General features: G+C 49.2%; 1 protein-coding gene across 3 annotated transcripts in view; it reads left to right on the forward strand.

Annotated features, from left to right (window-relative positions):
• Positions 1-754: 754 nt before the first annotated feature.
• The window catches only part of LOC134958013 (small ribosomal subunit protein uS2), a 92,312-nt gene continuing 76,799 nt past the window's right edge, over positions 755-16,267 (forward strand). For all 3 annotated transcript variants that reach the window (XM_063940316.1, XM_063940317.1, XM_063940318.1), the window contains exons 1-2: positions 755-862; positions 3,155-3,318. In XM_063940316.1, the coding sequence (XP_063796386.1) occupies positions 3,186-3,318 (133 nt within the window). In that variant the 5' untranslated portion in view covers positions 755-862; positions 3,155-3,185. The remainder of the gene's footprint in view (positions 863-3,154; positions 3,319-16,267) is intronic.

Here is a 16,267-nt window from a genome sequence, read left to right on the forward strand (position 1 = left end):
TGTCTACAGATTTGAAGGCTCGGACATCGAAAACCAAGTATCTAGAAGAGGATCCAGTGGATTGGAGCAGATGCCCTCAGTAAGTAGCTCTGACATGCACCCACCCATTATAATAAATACACACACACACACACACACACACACACACACACACACACACACACACACACACACACACACACACACACACACACACACACACATCACAGCAAGGTGTCTGGCTCTCTGTAGAATAAAGCCATCAGCGCCGGGTGCCCGGCAGACTCTGAATCACACACATCCCCACATAGTGCAGCACTCCAGGCGGCTGAAATAAACACTATAACAGCAGCACATAGAAAGTGTCACCTATAAACGGCACTGAAACGTTACCAAATATATGCTGCTGTTATAGTATTTATTTCAGCTGCTTAGAATGCTGCACCGTGTGGGGATATGTGTGTATGTGTGTGCCTGCCTCTTTATTAGGGGCCCCCCTGACTGAAGTGCGCCCTGAGCCCCCCATAGTCTTAATCCGGCCCTGCCTGTATTAGACTCTCACTGAAACCTAATCATTCAACAATGATCACCACTAAAAGCAAACCGACCATAATAAGGACAGATATTCTGAATCCGAACGTCAAAAAATTACAACCTGAGCACCTTTTTCACTCTACAAAGATGGCAACCGCGAGAATTCCGTATTTGGAGCGCCAATATGGCCGAGAAGTAAGCTGAGCTCCGATTGGATAATTATTATAGCAAACATTTATACATGCGCCTGGTTGGACAGCCATCTGACTATTTAAGGACGTTATAGACGCTCACGCGGTCTCTTTTACTCCGGCTTTAACGGGAGAACCTCTATACGGCGTTGTTTCTGGTGAGTGCTAGGTGGTCGTAATTTTGGGGAGACGCGCACAGATCAATAATGGGTGCGGGTATCGAACGTTTATTTCGTCCAGACGAAGCGGTAGATTGTTGGTGAACACAGCAAGGGAGTGTACGGCACACATCGTCTGTTGGGCCGCGGGCCTTCTTAGAGGTGTTTGCATAGTCTGGTTGTAGTGTACGCGGGCTTTGGGTGACTAGTGTCGCTGTTAGATGGTTTTAGAATTAAACTCGTGATGGCGAAACGTGGTTGGTGGTAGTGGAAATACGTTTGTTTTTCCAGGCTGGTTAAAACTGTAGGAAACGATCGGTTTTAGGTATCTGCTTTGCAACCCGCAGCTTCTGTGCGATATAACCCCTCATTTAAAATGCCAATTTTCATAGCATAGCAAAGTTGTTTACTGTTAAAATCACTGCAGTCTTATGCCAGGTACACAAACAGTGCGTTTTCAGCTTAAAAAGATATACAATGTTATTTATACGCTTATATAGTCCAGTGTGTCGGGTGATATTGATGAATGATGCGTGCTCCTGCACTTTGTTCAGCAATCGCCAGTATTGAGTTGACATGCAGCTTAACCTGTCAATGTCGGGTTCAGCTGCATGTCCTGGAATGCCAACGATGTTACTGATTGTTGTTAAGAGAATGTTCAGTGTGTACGTGCTATGTTATTGAACACTATACCTGGCTTTAGTGGTGGAGAGATAGGGGGGTCTATTTACTGAACCTTGGATAGATAAAGTATCAAACCAGTGTCTAACCATTTTTCAAACGCATGACGAGCTGGTTGGTTGATACTTTATCTCTCTCAAAGGCTTAGTAAATAGACCCCATAGAGAGAGAGCACTTAAGCTGGGTACACACTTGCACAATATGCTGCAGATTTGCCAGATCCTGGTGAATTGGAATGATAAATCGGCCGTATTGTGCTGAGTGTACGACTGCGCACTTCCGTGGGTTGCACTGAAGGTTGTTTGGTACAGTGAATAATTATGGAGGGAACAGTGATTGTTCTGCTGCTCATTAATATGTGCCTAGTGTGTACCTGCAATCTCCTGCTGCGAAGGGTAATCACCCTGCACATAGGCACTATTGCTGGTTGCACTAGTGTGTACCTAGCCTTATGCCCCCTTTTGCACCTACTGAGCACGGGTCGCAACCAGGAGCCTGACAAGGGTGCTACCTGGCTGCAGCCCGTGCTCAGCCCCCTTTCCCACTGTGCTCACCAACCCGGCAGATTAGCTGGTTGGTGGCGGTGGGTGATATGATCTCCCAGCGCCGCCCTTTCATACAGTGTGAAAGGAGCTGTCGCATCGACACTGTTTCAGTTTACACTACACAGCTTACCGGGTTGAACACGTGTTCAACCCGGCAAGCTACCTGGGCAGGATTCCTGGATCACTTGATACAGGAATTTGCAGGGGTGGCCGTTTTCACTAGAAAAACACTGGTAAATGCACGCCCAAGCGCATTTACCCATGTTTTTAGAGCTAGTGGAAGAGGTATAACTATAGCTCCTGTTTATTCAAACACAGCCTTCAAAATGAGGGTTAGAAGTAGGAATGGCATTGAATGTATGGTTGCTGTTGAATACTGTCATTTTCAGTGCTGCTTTTGCTGCACAGCCCTGCGCTGCTCCTGCTGCTTCCACTGTGTAAGAGCTGGAAATGGGGAAGTGCTGCCTCATGTTTAAACATGATGAGAATGGTAAGCTATTGGGACGTCCTGTCTGGGATAATTTGGTACTAATTTGTTTGCTGCTACTCCAGCTTTCCACTTGTAGAGTGTAACGTCTTAGTGGATACTGGGGATGTGTACTTTAGTACCATGGGGTATAGATTGGGTCCACTGTAGCCTGGCACTTTAAAAAACCCAAACGTCTATAGTGCCCATGGCTCCTAGTGGACCTGTCTATACCCCATGGTACTAAATGGATTCCCAGTATCCACTACAGACCACAAGAAAAGGTTTTACCGGTAGGTAGTTAAAATCCTATTTTTGCTTTCACAATAAGTGGCAGATGTATTAAGAATAGGATTCGATAGACTGGTACTGTCTCTCCTAACCGCCATGTTATATGCTTGAAAAATGACAGGAGCTGACAGTTTCTCTATCCATTTTATTGCTCTCCAGATCTTAGTACATTCTGAACTTTATTGCTTGTAATATCAGACTAAGATCTTGTACATAGTTTTTAACAACAGAAGTATGTAAACTCGCAATGAGTAATTCAAGCTGTGCTTTAAAATCTTTGGTTGCCTGTGCAAATATTTTGTTTTGTAGATTACCCCATCGTAGCTTTAAAGGGGTCACAATGTCCGGAGGTATTGATGTCCTGCAAATGAAGGAGGAAGATGTCCTCAAGTTCCTGGCAGCAGGAACCCACTTGGGTGGCACAAACCTTGATTTCCAAATGGAACAATATATTTATAAGAGGAAAAGTGATGGCAAGTATTTTTGTTTTTAAATCCTATCTGTTGGAGGATTTCTGCATGGTCCACCTACAGAAAATGTAAAAATGTAGCTTGGGTTAAGTGCCAGCTGCTAGACCTCAAAGGGGTGGTATTCATGTGACTGCTGGTCAGCTGACCAACAGTCACATGACCTCCTCCACCAGCCCGACGGGTCACTGTCCCGATGGTCGGCATGCCGACCAACAGGGACTATTTCCACTCGTGGGTGTCCACGACACCCATAGAGTGGGAATAGAACCCGTGGTGACCGCAGGTCGGACATGCTGCACTCGTCCCTCTCCGCCGGGATCCCGGCGTCTGTAAGCTGACCGGCAGTCAGGAGACCACCGGTCAGCTGTACTACACCCCCTCAAAGAAGTGGTTACTGTACTTTTGTCTGGCTCTGTTCAGTAATCCTTTTTTCTGCAGCGCGGTACACTGGTATTCCACAGGGAATAACATCTGGGTGTAGCGTTGGATCTTGATCCGAGGCACCAACAGGCTAAAGCTTTAACTGTTCCCAGGATGCACTGCACCACCTCTATAGCCCTGCCTCCAGGCACTGGAGCTCTGTTTGTAAGTTGGGTGGGGCTACGCTAGGCAGCACTAATAACAGCTTTTTAAGAAAGAAGACATCAAGGGCCGCAGCACAGGCACTAGATGCTGTGTATGTCATACTGTCATTCTGTGCTGCGGCTCCATCACCTCCCCCAGCGGCGCTGCATACTCCAGTGCCCTGGTTGCCGGGTACTTGCAGCGGAGGCGTTTCGGTCATCAAAGGCACACATCACCGCTGCTGCTCTCCTGGATCGCGTGCCCGCACTTCAGGGTAGAGGTATGAGGGTCCCCCAGGTGATAGCCGCCAAAATCGCGATCCGGTCGTGGTCCCAGGAGAAGGACCGTGCTGCTGGCGTGGACACTGGCAGTGCAGGGATCCCACTAGATCCACCAGGGCAGGGAGCACAGGTTGGATTTACTAAAGTCCATTTAGTATAGGCTCCATAGTACCCGGTGGGGAAGTCCAGCAGAGGGGATAAGGTGCTGACATGTAGCCCCTCCCCCAGCTCCAGGCACCATCTACAGCAGGTGTTCCCACCCTGGAGCTGCATCTCTCTCACTCCCTGTCATCCTTTGGGCACCATTTCAGAGCTGCGCAGATCCTGGGGCTGCTGGGCACTGTCTCCTCAGTAAAGCCGCCTGTCATCAGCGCTGTGCATTTACAGGCACTTAGTATTTTACATGTCGTTTAGACAGTGTTAGTTAAGAACAAGTGCACTTCTATATGAATATTTAGTACAAGTATTCTGTGATATAACCATGCTATAACCATGCACAGTAACCATTGGATGTATATCTGTATACATACATATCTAAGTGGTATTGCTAGTCCAGTGCAGTTTTATTTATATGTAATTTCTGTATTTCTCGAAGGTCCTAGTGGATGCTGGGTACTCCGTAAGGACCATGGGGAATAGATGAGCTCCGCAGGAGACTGGGCACTCTAAAGAAAGTTTTAGTACTATCTGGTGTGCACTGGCTCTTCCCTCCTCCAGACCTCAGTTAGAATCTGTTCCCGGCCAGAGCTGGGTGCTTTTAGTGGGCTCTCCTGAGCTTACTAAGAAAGTAAGTATTTTAGTTAGGTTTTTTATTTTCAGAGAGCTTCTGCTGGCAACACTCTCTGCTACGTGGGACTGAGGGGAGAGAAGCAAACCTACTAAATGTGGCTAGGTTGCGCTTCTTAGGCTACTGGACACCATTAGCTCCAGAGGGATCGAACACAAATACCTAACCTTGATCGTCCGTTCCCGGAGCCGCGCCGCCATCCCCCTCGCAGAGCCAGAAGTATAGAAGCCGGCAGAAGCAAGAAGACATCGAAATCGGCGGCAGAAGACTCCTGTCTTCACTTAAGGTAGCGCACAGCACTGCAGCTGTGCGCCATTGCTCCCACAGCACACCTGCACACTCCGGTCACTGTAGGGTGCAGGGGGGGGGCGCCCTGGGCAGCAATTAAGATACCTGATGGCAAAAATATGCATATATACAGTCAGGCACTGTATATATGTACGAGCCCCCGCCATTTTTACACATAAGAAGCAGGACAGAAGCCTGCCGCTGAGGGGGCGGGGCCTTCTTCCTCAGCACACCAGCGCCATTTCCTCTTCACAGCTCCGCTCGAAAGACGCTCCCCAGGCTCTCCCCTGCAGTATACAGGTACAATAGAGGGTAAAAAAGAGGGGGGGGGCACATAAATTTAGGCGCAGAGGTATATAAAACAGCAGCTACTGGGTAGACACTAAGGTACAGTGTAATCCCTGGGTTATATAGCGCTGGGGTGTGTGCTGGCATACTCTGTCTCCCCAAAAGCCTTTGTGGGGTCCTGTCCTCAGTCAGAGCGTTCCCTGTGTGTGTGCGGTGTCGGTACGCCTGTGTCAACATGTTTGAGGAAGGATACGTGGAGGCAGAACAAGTGCAGATAAATGTGGTGGTGGTGCCGACACCTGATTGGATGGATATGTGGAAGGTGTTAAATGATGATGTAAGCTCCTTGCATAACAGATTGGATAAAGCTGTAGCCTTGGGACAGTCAGGGTCTCAACCCATGCCTGATCCTACAGCGCAGAGGCCGTCAGGGTCTCAAAAGCGCCCACTATCCCAGATAGTTGACACAGATGTCGACACGGAGTCTGACTCCAGTGTCGATGATGCAAAGTTGCAGCCTAAAATGACTAAAGCCATCCGCTACATGATGATAGCAATGAAGGATGTATTACACATTTCTGAGGAAAATCCTGTCCCTGACAAGAGGATTTATATGTATGGGGAGAAAAAGCAAGAAGTGACTTTTCCCCCGTCACATGAATTGAATGAATTGTGAAAAAGCGTGGGATTCCCCTGATAGGAAGGTAATAAATTCCAAGAGATTACTTATGGCGTATCCCTTCCCGCCAACAGACAGGTTACGCTGGGAATCCTCCCCTAGGGTAGTCAAGGCGTTGACACGCTCGTCTAAGAAGGTGGCCCTGCCGTCTCGGGATACGGCCGCCCTAAAGGATCCTGCAGATAGAAAGCAGGAAGCTATCCTGAAGTCTGTTCATACACATTCTGGTACACTGCTGAGGCCAGCAATTGCTTTGGCCTGGATGTGTAGTGCGGTAGCAGCATGGACGGATACTCTGTCTGAGGAGATAGATACCCTGGACAGGGACACTGTTCTACTGACCCTGGCACATATCAAGGACGCAGTCCTATATATGCGGGATGCCCATAGGGACATTTGCCTGCTGGGCTCTAGAGTAAACGCAATGTCCATTTCTGCCAGAAGGGTCTTATGGACTCGGCAATGGACAGGGGATACCGACTCTAAAAAAACACATGGAGGTTTTACCTTATAAGGGTGAGGAATTGTTTGGGGACGGTCTCTCAGACCTAGTTTCCACAGCTACAGCTGGGAAGTCAAATTTCTTGCCTTATGTCCCCCCACAGCCTAAGAGCACCGTATTACCAATTGCAGTCCTTTCGTTCTCAGAAGAGCAAGAAAGTCAGATGTGCATCCTTTCTTGCCAGAGGCAGGGGTAAAGGAAAAATGCTGTACCATGCAGCTAGTTCCCTGGAACAAAAGTCCTCCCCGGCTTCCACTAAATCCACCGCATGACGCTGGGGCTCCACAGGTGGAGCCAGGAGCCGTGGGGGCGCATCTCCGACATTTCAGCCACCAGTGGGTTCGCTCACAGGTGGATCCTTGGGCTATACAAATTGTGTCTCAGGGATACAAGCTGGAATTCGAGGTGACGCCCCCTCACCGTTGCCTAAAATCGGCCTTGCCAGCTTCCCCCATGGAAAGGGAGAGGTAGTGTTGGTGGCAATTCACAAACTTCTTCTCCAGCAGGTGGTGGTAGAGGGAAGGGGCTACTATTCCACTATGTTTGTGGTACCGAAACCGGACGGTTCGGTCAGACCCATATTGATTTTAAAATCCCTGAACATTTATCTGAAGATATTAAAGTTCAAAATGGAATCGCTCAAAGCGGTCATTGCAAGCCTGGAAGAGGGGGATTTTATGGTGTCTTTGGACTTGCATGTCCCCATTTATCCGCCTCATCAGGAGTACCTCAGGTTTGGCCTGTCCACGGCACCGAGGATATTTACCAAGGTGATGGCGGAAATAATGGTGCTCCTTTGGAAGCAAGGGGTTACAATTATCCCATACTTGGACGATCTCCTCATAAAGGCGAGGTCCAGGGAGCAGTTTCTGATCACCGTAGCACACTCTCAGGAAGTGTTGTGTCAGCACGGCTGGATTCTGAATATTCCAAAGTCGCAGCTGATTCCTACGACACGTCTGCCCTTCCTGGGCATGATTCTGGACACAGACCAGAAGGTGTTTCTCCCGGAGGAGAAGGCTCAGGAGCTCGTGACTCTGGTCGGAGACCTCTTAAAACCAAAACAGGTGTCGGTACATCACTCTACGCGAATCCTGGGAAAGATGGTGGCGTCATACGAAGCCATTCCTTTCGGCAGGTTCCATGCGAGGATCTTTCAGTGGGATCTGCTGGACAAGTGGTAAGGAACGCATCTTCAGATGCATCGGATGATCACCCTGTCCCCCAGGGCCAGGGTGTCTCTTCTGTGGTTGCTGCAAGTGCTCACCTCCTCGAGGGCTGCAGATTCGGCATACAGGACTGGGTCCTGGTGACCACGGATGCAAGCCTCCGAGGATGGGGAGCAGTCATTCAAGGAAGAAACTTCCAAGGGCTGTGGTCAAGTCAGGAGACTTGTCTGCACATAAATATCCTGGAACTACGGGCCATATACAACGCCCTGAGTCAAGCAGAGCCTCTGCTTCGAGACCAACCAGTGCTGATTCAGTCAGACAACATCACAGCAGTCGCCCATGTAAACCACCAGGGTGGCACAAGAAGCAGGGTGGCAAAGGCGGAAACCACCAGGATTCTTCGTTGGGCGGAGAATCACGTGCAAGCACTGTCAGCAGTGTTCATTCCGGGAGTGGACAACTGGGAAGCAGACTTCCTCAGCAGACACGACCTCACCCGGGAGAGTGGGGACTTCATCAAGAAGTCTTCACGCAGATTGCAAATCGATGGGAACTGCCACAGGTGGACATGATGGCGTCCCGCCTCAACAAAAAGCTAAAGAGGTATTGCGCCAGGTCAAGGGACCCTCAGGCGATAGCTGTGGACGCACTCAGGCGACGCCTCAGGCGATAGCTGTGGACGTGGGTGTTCCAGTCGGTCTGTGTTTCCTCCTCTTCCTCTCATACCCAAGGTGCTGAGAATCCTAAGAAAGAGGAGTGAGAACAATACTCATTGTTCCGGATTGGCCAAGAAGGACTTGGTACCCGGAACTGCAAGAATTGCTCAGAGGACCCATGGCCTCTGCCTCTCAGACAGGACCTGTTGCAACAGGGGCCATGTCTGTTCCAAGACTTACCGCGGCTGCATTTGACGGCATGGCGGTTGAACGCCGGATCCTAGCAGAAAAGGGCATTCTGGATGAAGTTATTCCTATGCTGATAAAGGCTAGGAAGGACGTGACCGCAAAACATTATCACCATATATGGCGAAAATATGTTGCTTGGTGTGAGGCCAGGAAGGCCCCTACAGAGGAATTCCAGCTGGGTCGATTCCTGCACTTCCTACAGTCAGGTGTGACTGGGCCTAAAATTAGGATCCATAAAGGTCCAGATTTCGGCCCTATCCATTTTCTTCCAAAAAGAACTGGCTTCACTACCTGAGGTTCAGACGTTTAAGGGAGTGCTGCATATTCAGCCCCCTTTTGTGGCACCTTGGGATCTTAACGTGGTGTTGGATTTCCTGAAATCCCACTGGTTTGAGCCACTTAAGACAGTGGAGCTAAAGTATCTCACGTGGAAAGTGGTCATGCTGTTGGCCTTAGCTTCAGCTAGGCGCGTGTATGAATTGGCGGCTTTGTCATGTAAAAGCCCCCATCTGGTTTTCCATATGGACAGGGCAGAATTGCGGACTCGTCCGCAGTTTCTGCCAAAGGTGGTGTCATCTTTTCATTTGAACCAACCTTTCGTGGTGCCTGCGGCTACTCGTGACTTGGAGGATTTCAAATTTCTTGACTTAGTCAGGGCTTTGGTTTATGTAACCAGAACGGCGGGAGTCGGGAAGACTGACTTGCTGTTTATCCTGTATGCACCCAACAAGCTGGGTGCTCCTGCTTCAAAGCAAACTATTGCTCGCTGTATCTGTAACACGATTTAGCAGGCTTATTCTGTGGCGGGATTGCCACATCCAAAATCAGTGAAAGCCCATTCCACAAGGAAGGTGGGCTCTTCTTGGGCGGCTGCCTGAGGGGTCTCTGCATTACAGCTTTGCCGAGCTGCTACTTGGTCGGGTTCAAACACATTTGCAAAATTCTACAAGTTTGATACCCTGGCTGAGGAGGACCTTGTGTTTGCCCATTTGGTGCTGCAGAGTCATCTGCACTCTCCCGCCCGTTTGGGAGCTTTGGTATAATCCCCATGGTCCTTAGAGTCCCCAGCATCCACTAGGACGTCAGAGAAAATAAGAATTTACTCACCGGTAATTCTATTTCTCGTAGTCCGTATTGGATGCTGGGCGCCCGTCCCAAGTGCGGACTATCTGCAATACGTGTATATAGTTATTGCTTAAAGGGTTATGTTGGCATCCGTTGAGTGATGCTCAGTTGTTCATACTGTTAACTGGGTAAGTTTATCACGAGTTATACGGTGTGATTGGTGTGGCTGGTATGAGTCTTACCCTGGATTCCAAAATCCTTTCCTTGTATGTCAGCTCTTCCGGGCACAGTTTCCTCAACTGAGGTCTGGAGGAGGGGCATAGAGGGAGGAGCCAGTGCACACGAGATAGTACTAAATCTTTCTTTAGAGTGCCCAGTCTCCTGCGGAGCCCGTCTATTCCCCATGGTCCTTACGGAGTCCCCAGCATCCACTACGGACTACGAGAAATAGAATTACCGGTGAGTAAATTCTTATTTTTACCTGTGACTGTGTGCCTATAGCTGCATTGTGGTTTCTATTCTGTGTATCACACATATTGCTATCACTATATTCTGTACCCTGGGATGCCAAGTGTCGGGGTCTCATATACCATATAGTATTCCACAGGATATACTGTTAAGTATTTTTTCACTGTCTCAGTCACCTCACACTGCTTAAATCCTCTTTGTGCTCTGTTTATTGCCACATAACAGTTTGTCAGGTATTTGTCTGGCTATGATTGTACGGATATGCCCTAAGGGCTAAGACACTACCCAGCTTTTGCCGGCCGGGAAAAAGACGGCCGGCTTTTTCCTGTGCCGGCATTGTAGTTAACAGTGTGAGGGCTAGGGTCCCTTCGCACTGCCAGGCCCGGCTGCCGGATTGCAGCCGGGTCTCACCACTGGAAGGTCCGGCGGCCGCCGGGCCGTCTTTGGAGCCAGTAAACCATGTGTGAAGGGGAGCTTTCTCACACCGTTTTTTTCTGAAGCAGTGTCTGATGCTGCGCATGCGCACAGCATCACACACGGCTCAAAGCCATCCTGTGTGACAGACACTGCCGGTTTCTCCTGGATGGCAAGAAGCCGGACAAAGTTTGTCTGGCTTTTTGCCATCCGGGAAAAACCGGAGTGTGTTACAGCCTTAAGGCTACATTCTCAATACTACACAGGGTGGGTACTATGCAGACTCTCCTGCTTCATGCAGTGCTGGTGCCACAGAAGTACCTGAGGAAAATCTTTCAGTTGAGGGTTTAGGAACTGGGTGCTCTGCACCTTCCAGTCAGCTCGCAGCACCTGTGGCTAATCGGGGTCCAACTTGGTCTGTATTTTCCAATATGCTGACTACACTTGTAACTCGTCTTACTTCCCCTGTGGGACCTCCTGTGCCATTACAGCCACCTATTGTCCCTGTTAATCTGCCATGGGCGGATACTTTGTCTACCCAGTTACAGCAATTAAATCAGTCCTTGGTTAAAGAAAAATGTAGCCCTTGCTCTACTGGGACCAAAGGGTCATCTAAGCGGGCCATGTCTTCCTCACAATCCACAAATATTTCGGATGATTCTTCCAATGAGGATGGGGATTATACTGATCCGTCAGATGCTGATACAGTTTCTGATGAGAATACTACTACTCAAGTTGATCCTGAACTAGTGGAGGCTATCAAGCTGATTCTGCAAATTGATGACATTGAGCCCCCTGCTACGTCTAAGAAATTTGATAAGTTCAAATGTCAGAAGGTTGCTAAAGTAGTTTTACCTTATTCTGACCTCTTAATTGACATACGTCATGAATCCTGGTCGTCTCCAGGAAAGAAATTTTCCCTGTCTAGAAGGATGTTGGCTTGTTATCCTATCCCTGTGGAGTTGAGTAACAAGTGGGAAACGCCACTGCCGGTGGACTCGTGGTGTCTTCTACTCTCTGCCTGTCACCACTGTCACTTCACTGAAGGAACCAACATAAGCATGTGTAGGGATGCCTGAAGTCTTTCTACACACTTGCCACAGCCTCTCACTATATTCAGGAGGCGGCCTCTGGAGCAGGTGTAATGGCGGCCAAGGCATCTACTATGTCTGTCCTGGCTCATTGGATTTTGTCGTTACGGTCTTCCAGGACCTGGACTCCAAAAAGACCTTGGAGGTGCTCCGTTTTAAGGGGGACATACTATTTGGAGAGGATCTGAACAAGATCGTGACTGACTTGGCTACAGCCAAGACTGCATTTCTCCCAAGTACTAAGCCTACTGCTCCAAAGGCTAAGAGTACCACTTTTCGTTTCTTTCAACCTCCAGGGAAAGCAAAGGGTCAGATGTATCCGAGACAGGCTCGTTCTTCCAAATCTACCAAGTCTATGCAATCTTGGGCTGCCTGTCAGCCTGCTTCCAAACAGGACAAGCCTGTGGCATGATGGGGCAGGCCTCCCGAGAGTGGGAGGCTGACTTCTGCAGTTTGGCCAGGTCTGGCTAAACCACTTAGACAACTTCCCGCACCCAGGTGTCTTAACGGGTACGTGATCTTTCAAGACTTCCCCCTCCCTCTCACCTGTTCTGCTTGACTGTTATCCCTTCGGATCTGCAAACAGTACATACTTGGTTGTAAAATTTCTCTCTAACGTCCTAAGTGGATGCTGGGGACTCCGTCAGGACCATGGGGAATAGCGGCTCCGCAGGAGACGGGGCACAAAAGCAAGCTTTTAGGATCACATGGTGTGTACTGGCTCCTCCCCCTATGACCCTCCTCCAAGCCTCAGTTAGGTTTTTGTGCCCGGCCGAGAAGGGTGCAATCTAGGTGGCTCTCTTAAAGAGTTACTTAGAAAAAGTTTTTAGGTTCTTTATTTTCAGTGAGTCCTGCTGGCAACAGGCTCACTGCATCGAGGGACTTAGGGGAGAGATTTTCAACTCGCCTGCGTGCAGGATGGATTGGATTCTTAGGCTACTGGACATAGCTCCAGAGGGAGTCGGAACACAGGGCTCGCCCTGGGGTTCGTCCCGGAGCCGCGCCGCCGACCCCCCCTTGCAGACGATGAAGAGGTCCGGAACCAGGCGGCAGAAGACTCTCAGTCTTCATCAGGTAGCGCACAGCACTGCAGCTGTGTGCCATTGTTGTCAGCACACTTCACACAGCGGTCACGGAGGGTGCAGGGCGCTGGGGGGGGGGCGCCCTGGGCAGCAATGTATAATACCTGTATGGCGAAAAATACATCACATACAGCCCTTGAGGCTATATGGATGTATTTAACCCCTGCCAGATATCTAAAACTCCGGAGAAGAAGCCTGCCGAAAAGGGGGCGGGGCCTATTCTCCTCAGCACACAGCGCCATTTTCCCTCACAGGCTGGTGGGAAGGCTCCCATGCTCTCCCCTGCACTGCACTACAGAAACAGGGTTAAAACAGAGAGGGGGGGGGCACTGATTTGGCGATATGTATATATATTAAAATGCTATAAGGGAGGAACACTTATATAAAGGTTGTCCCTGGATAATTATAGCGTTTTGGTGTGTGCTGGCAAACTCTCCCTCTGTCTCCCCAAAGGGCTAGTGGGTCCTGTCCTCTATCAGAGCATTCCCTATGTGTGTGCTGTATGTCGGTACGTGTGTGTCGACATGTATGAGGAAAATATTGGTGAGGAGGCGGAGCAAATTGCCTGTAATGGTGATGTCACTCTCTAGGGAGTCGACACCGGAATGGATGGCTTATTTATGGAAATTACGTGACAATGTCAACACGCTGCAAGCCGGTTGACGACATGAGAGGGCCGGCGAACAAATTAGTATCTGTCCAGGCGTCTCAGACACCGTCAGGGGCTGTAAAATGCCCATTTACCTCAGTCGGTCGACACAGACCCAGACACGGACACTGATTTCAGTGTCGACGGTGAAGAAACAAACGTATTTTCTTTTAGGGCCACACGTTAAGGGCAATGAAGGAGGTGTTACATATTTCTGATACTCCAAGTACCACAAAAAAGGGTATTATGTGTGAGGTGAAAAAACTACCTGTAGTTTTTCCTGAATCAGATAAATTAAATGAAGTGTGTGATGATGTGTGGGTTTCCCCCGATAGAAAATTATTGGCGGTATACCCTTTCCCGCCAGAAGTTAAGGCGCGGTGGGAAACACCCCTCAGGGTGGATAAGGCGCTCACACGCTTATCAGAACAAGTGGCGGTACCATCTACGGATAGGGCCGTACTTAAGGAGCCAGCTGATAGGAGGCTGAAAAATATCCTAAAAAGTATACACACATATGCTGGTGTTATACTGCGACCAGCGATCGCCTCAGCCTGGATGTGCAGAGCTGAGGTGGCTTGGTCGGATTCCCTGACTAAAAATATTGATACCTTTGACAGGGACAGTATTTTATTGACTATAGAGCATTTAAAGGATGCATTTCTATATATGCGAGATGCGCAGAGGGATATTTGCACTTTGGCATCAAGAGTAAATGCGATGTCCATATCTGCAAGAAGATGTTTATGGACACGACAGTGGTCAGGTGATGCAGATTCCAAACGGCACAAAGATGTATTGCCGTATAAAGGGGAGGAGTTATTTGGGGTCGGTCCATGGGACCTGGTGGCCAGGGCAACTGCTGGAAAATCCACCGTTTTTTACCCTAAGTCACATCTCTGCAGAAAAAGACACCGTCTTTTCAGCCTCAGTCCTTTCGTCCCTATAAGAGTCATATCTGCCCAGGGATAGAGGAAAGGGAAGAAGACTGCAGCAGGCAGCCCATTCCCAGGAACAGAAGCCCTCCACCGCTTCTACCAAGTTCTCAGCAGTTCTCAGCATGACGCTGGGACCGTACAGGACCCCTGGATCCTACAAGTAGTATCCAAGGGGTACAGATTGGAATGTCAAGAGGTTTCCCCCCTCGCAGGTTCCTGTAGTCTGCTGTACCAATGTCTCCCTCCGACAGGGAGGCAGTATTGAAAACAATTCACAAGCTGTATTCCCAGCAGGTGATGATAAATTTACCCCTCCGACAACAAGGAAAGGGGTATTACTCCACACTATATGGTGGTACTGAAGGCTAGGTGAGACCTATTCTAAATCTGAAAAATTTGAACACTTACAAGGGTTCAAATCCAGATGGAGTCACTCAGAGCAGTGATAGCAAAGAACAAGGGGACTATATGGTGTCCCGGGACATCAGGGATGCTTACCTCCATGTCCCAAAATTTGCCTTTTCTCGCCAAGGGTACCTCAGGTTCGTGGTACAGAACTGTCACTATCAGTTTCAAGACGATGCCGTTGGATTGTCCAAGGCACCCCGGGTCCTTACCAAGGTAATGACCGAAAGGAGGATTCGTCTTCAAAGAAAATGGACGACCTCCTGATAAGAACAAGGTCCAGAGAACAGTTGGAGGTCGGAGTAGCACTATCTCAAGTAGTTCTACGACAGCACGGGTGGATTCTAAATATTCCAAAACCGCAGTTGTTCCGACGACACGTCTGCTGGTCCTAGGGATGATTCTGGACACAGTCCAGAAAAAGGTGTTTCTCCCAGAGGAGAAAGCCAGGGAGTTATCCGAGCTAATCGGGATCCTCCTAAAACCAGGAAAAGTGTCAGTGCATCATTGCACAAGAGTCCTGGTAAAAATGGTGGCTTATTACGAAGCGCTTCCATTCGGCAGATTTCACGCAAGAACTCTTCAGTGGGATCTGCTGGACAAATGGTCCGGATCGCATCTTCAGATGCATCAGCGGATAACCCTATATCCAAGGACAAGGGTGTCTCTCCTGTGGTGATTACAGAGTGCTCATCTTCTAGAGGGCCGCAGATTCGGCATTCAGGATTGGATGCTCGTGACCACGGAGGCCAGCCTGAGAGGCTGGGGAGCAGTCACACAAGGAGTGTGATCAAGTCTGGAGAATTCTCTCCACATAAATATACTGGAGCTAAGAGCAAATTTATAATGCTCTAAGCTTAGCAAGACCTCTGCTTCAAGGTCAGCCGGTATTGATCCAGTGGGATAACATCACGGCAGTCGCCCACGTAAACAGAAAGGGCGGCACAAGAAGCAGGAGGGCAGTGGCAAAACTGCAAGGATTTTTCGCTAGGCGGAAAATCATGTGATAGCACTGTCAGCAGTGTTCATTCCGGGAGTGGACGACTGGGAAGCAGACTTCCTCAGCAGGCACGACCTCCACCCGGGAGAGTGGGAACTTCATCGGGAAGTTTTCCGCATGATTGTGAACCGTTGGGAAAGACCAAAGGTGGACATGATGGCGTCCCGCCCGAACAAAAAAAATGGGACAGGTATTGCGCCAGGTCACGAGACCTTCAGGCGATAGCTGTGGACGTCCTGGTAACAGTCGGTGTATGTGTTCCCTTCTCTGCTTCTCATAACCAAGGTATTGAGAATTATAAGACATAGAGGAGTAAGAACTATACTCGTGGCTCCGGATTGGCCAAGAGGGACTTGGTAACCGGAACTTCAAGA

This window comes from Pseudophryne corroboree, chromosome 9, assembly GCF_028390025.1.
Source record: "Pseudophryne corroboree isolate aPseCor3 chromosome 9, aPseCor3.hap2, whole genome shotgun sequence".
Lineage (NCBI taxonomy): Eukaryota > Metazoa > Chordata > Amphibia > Anura > Myobatrachidae > Pseudophryne > Pseudophryne corroboree.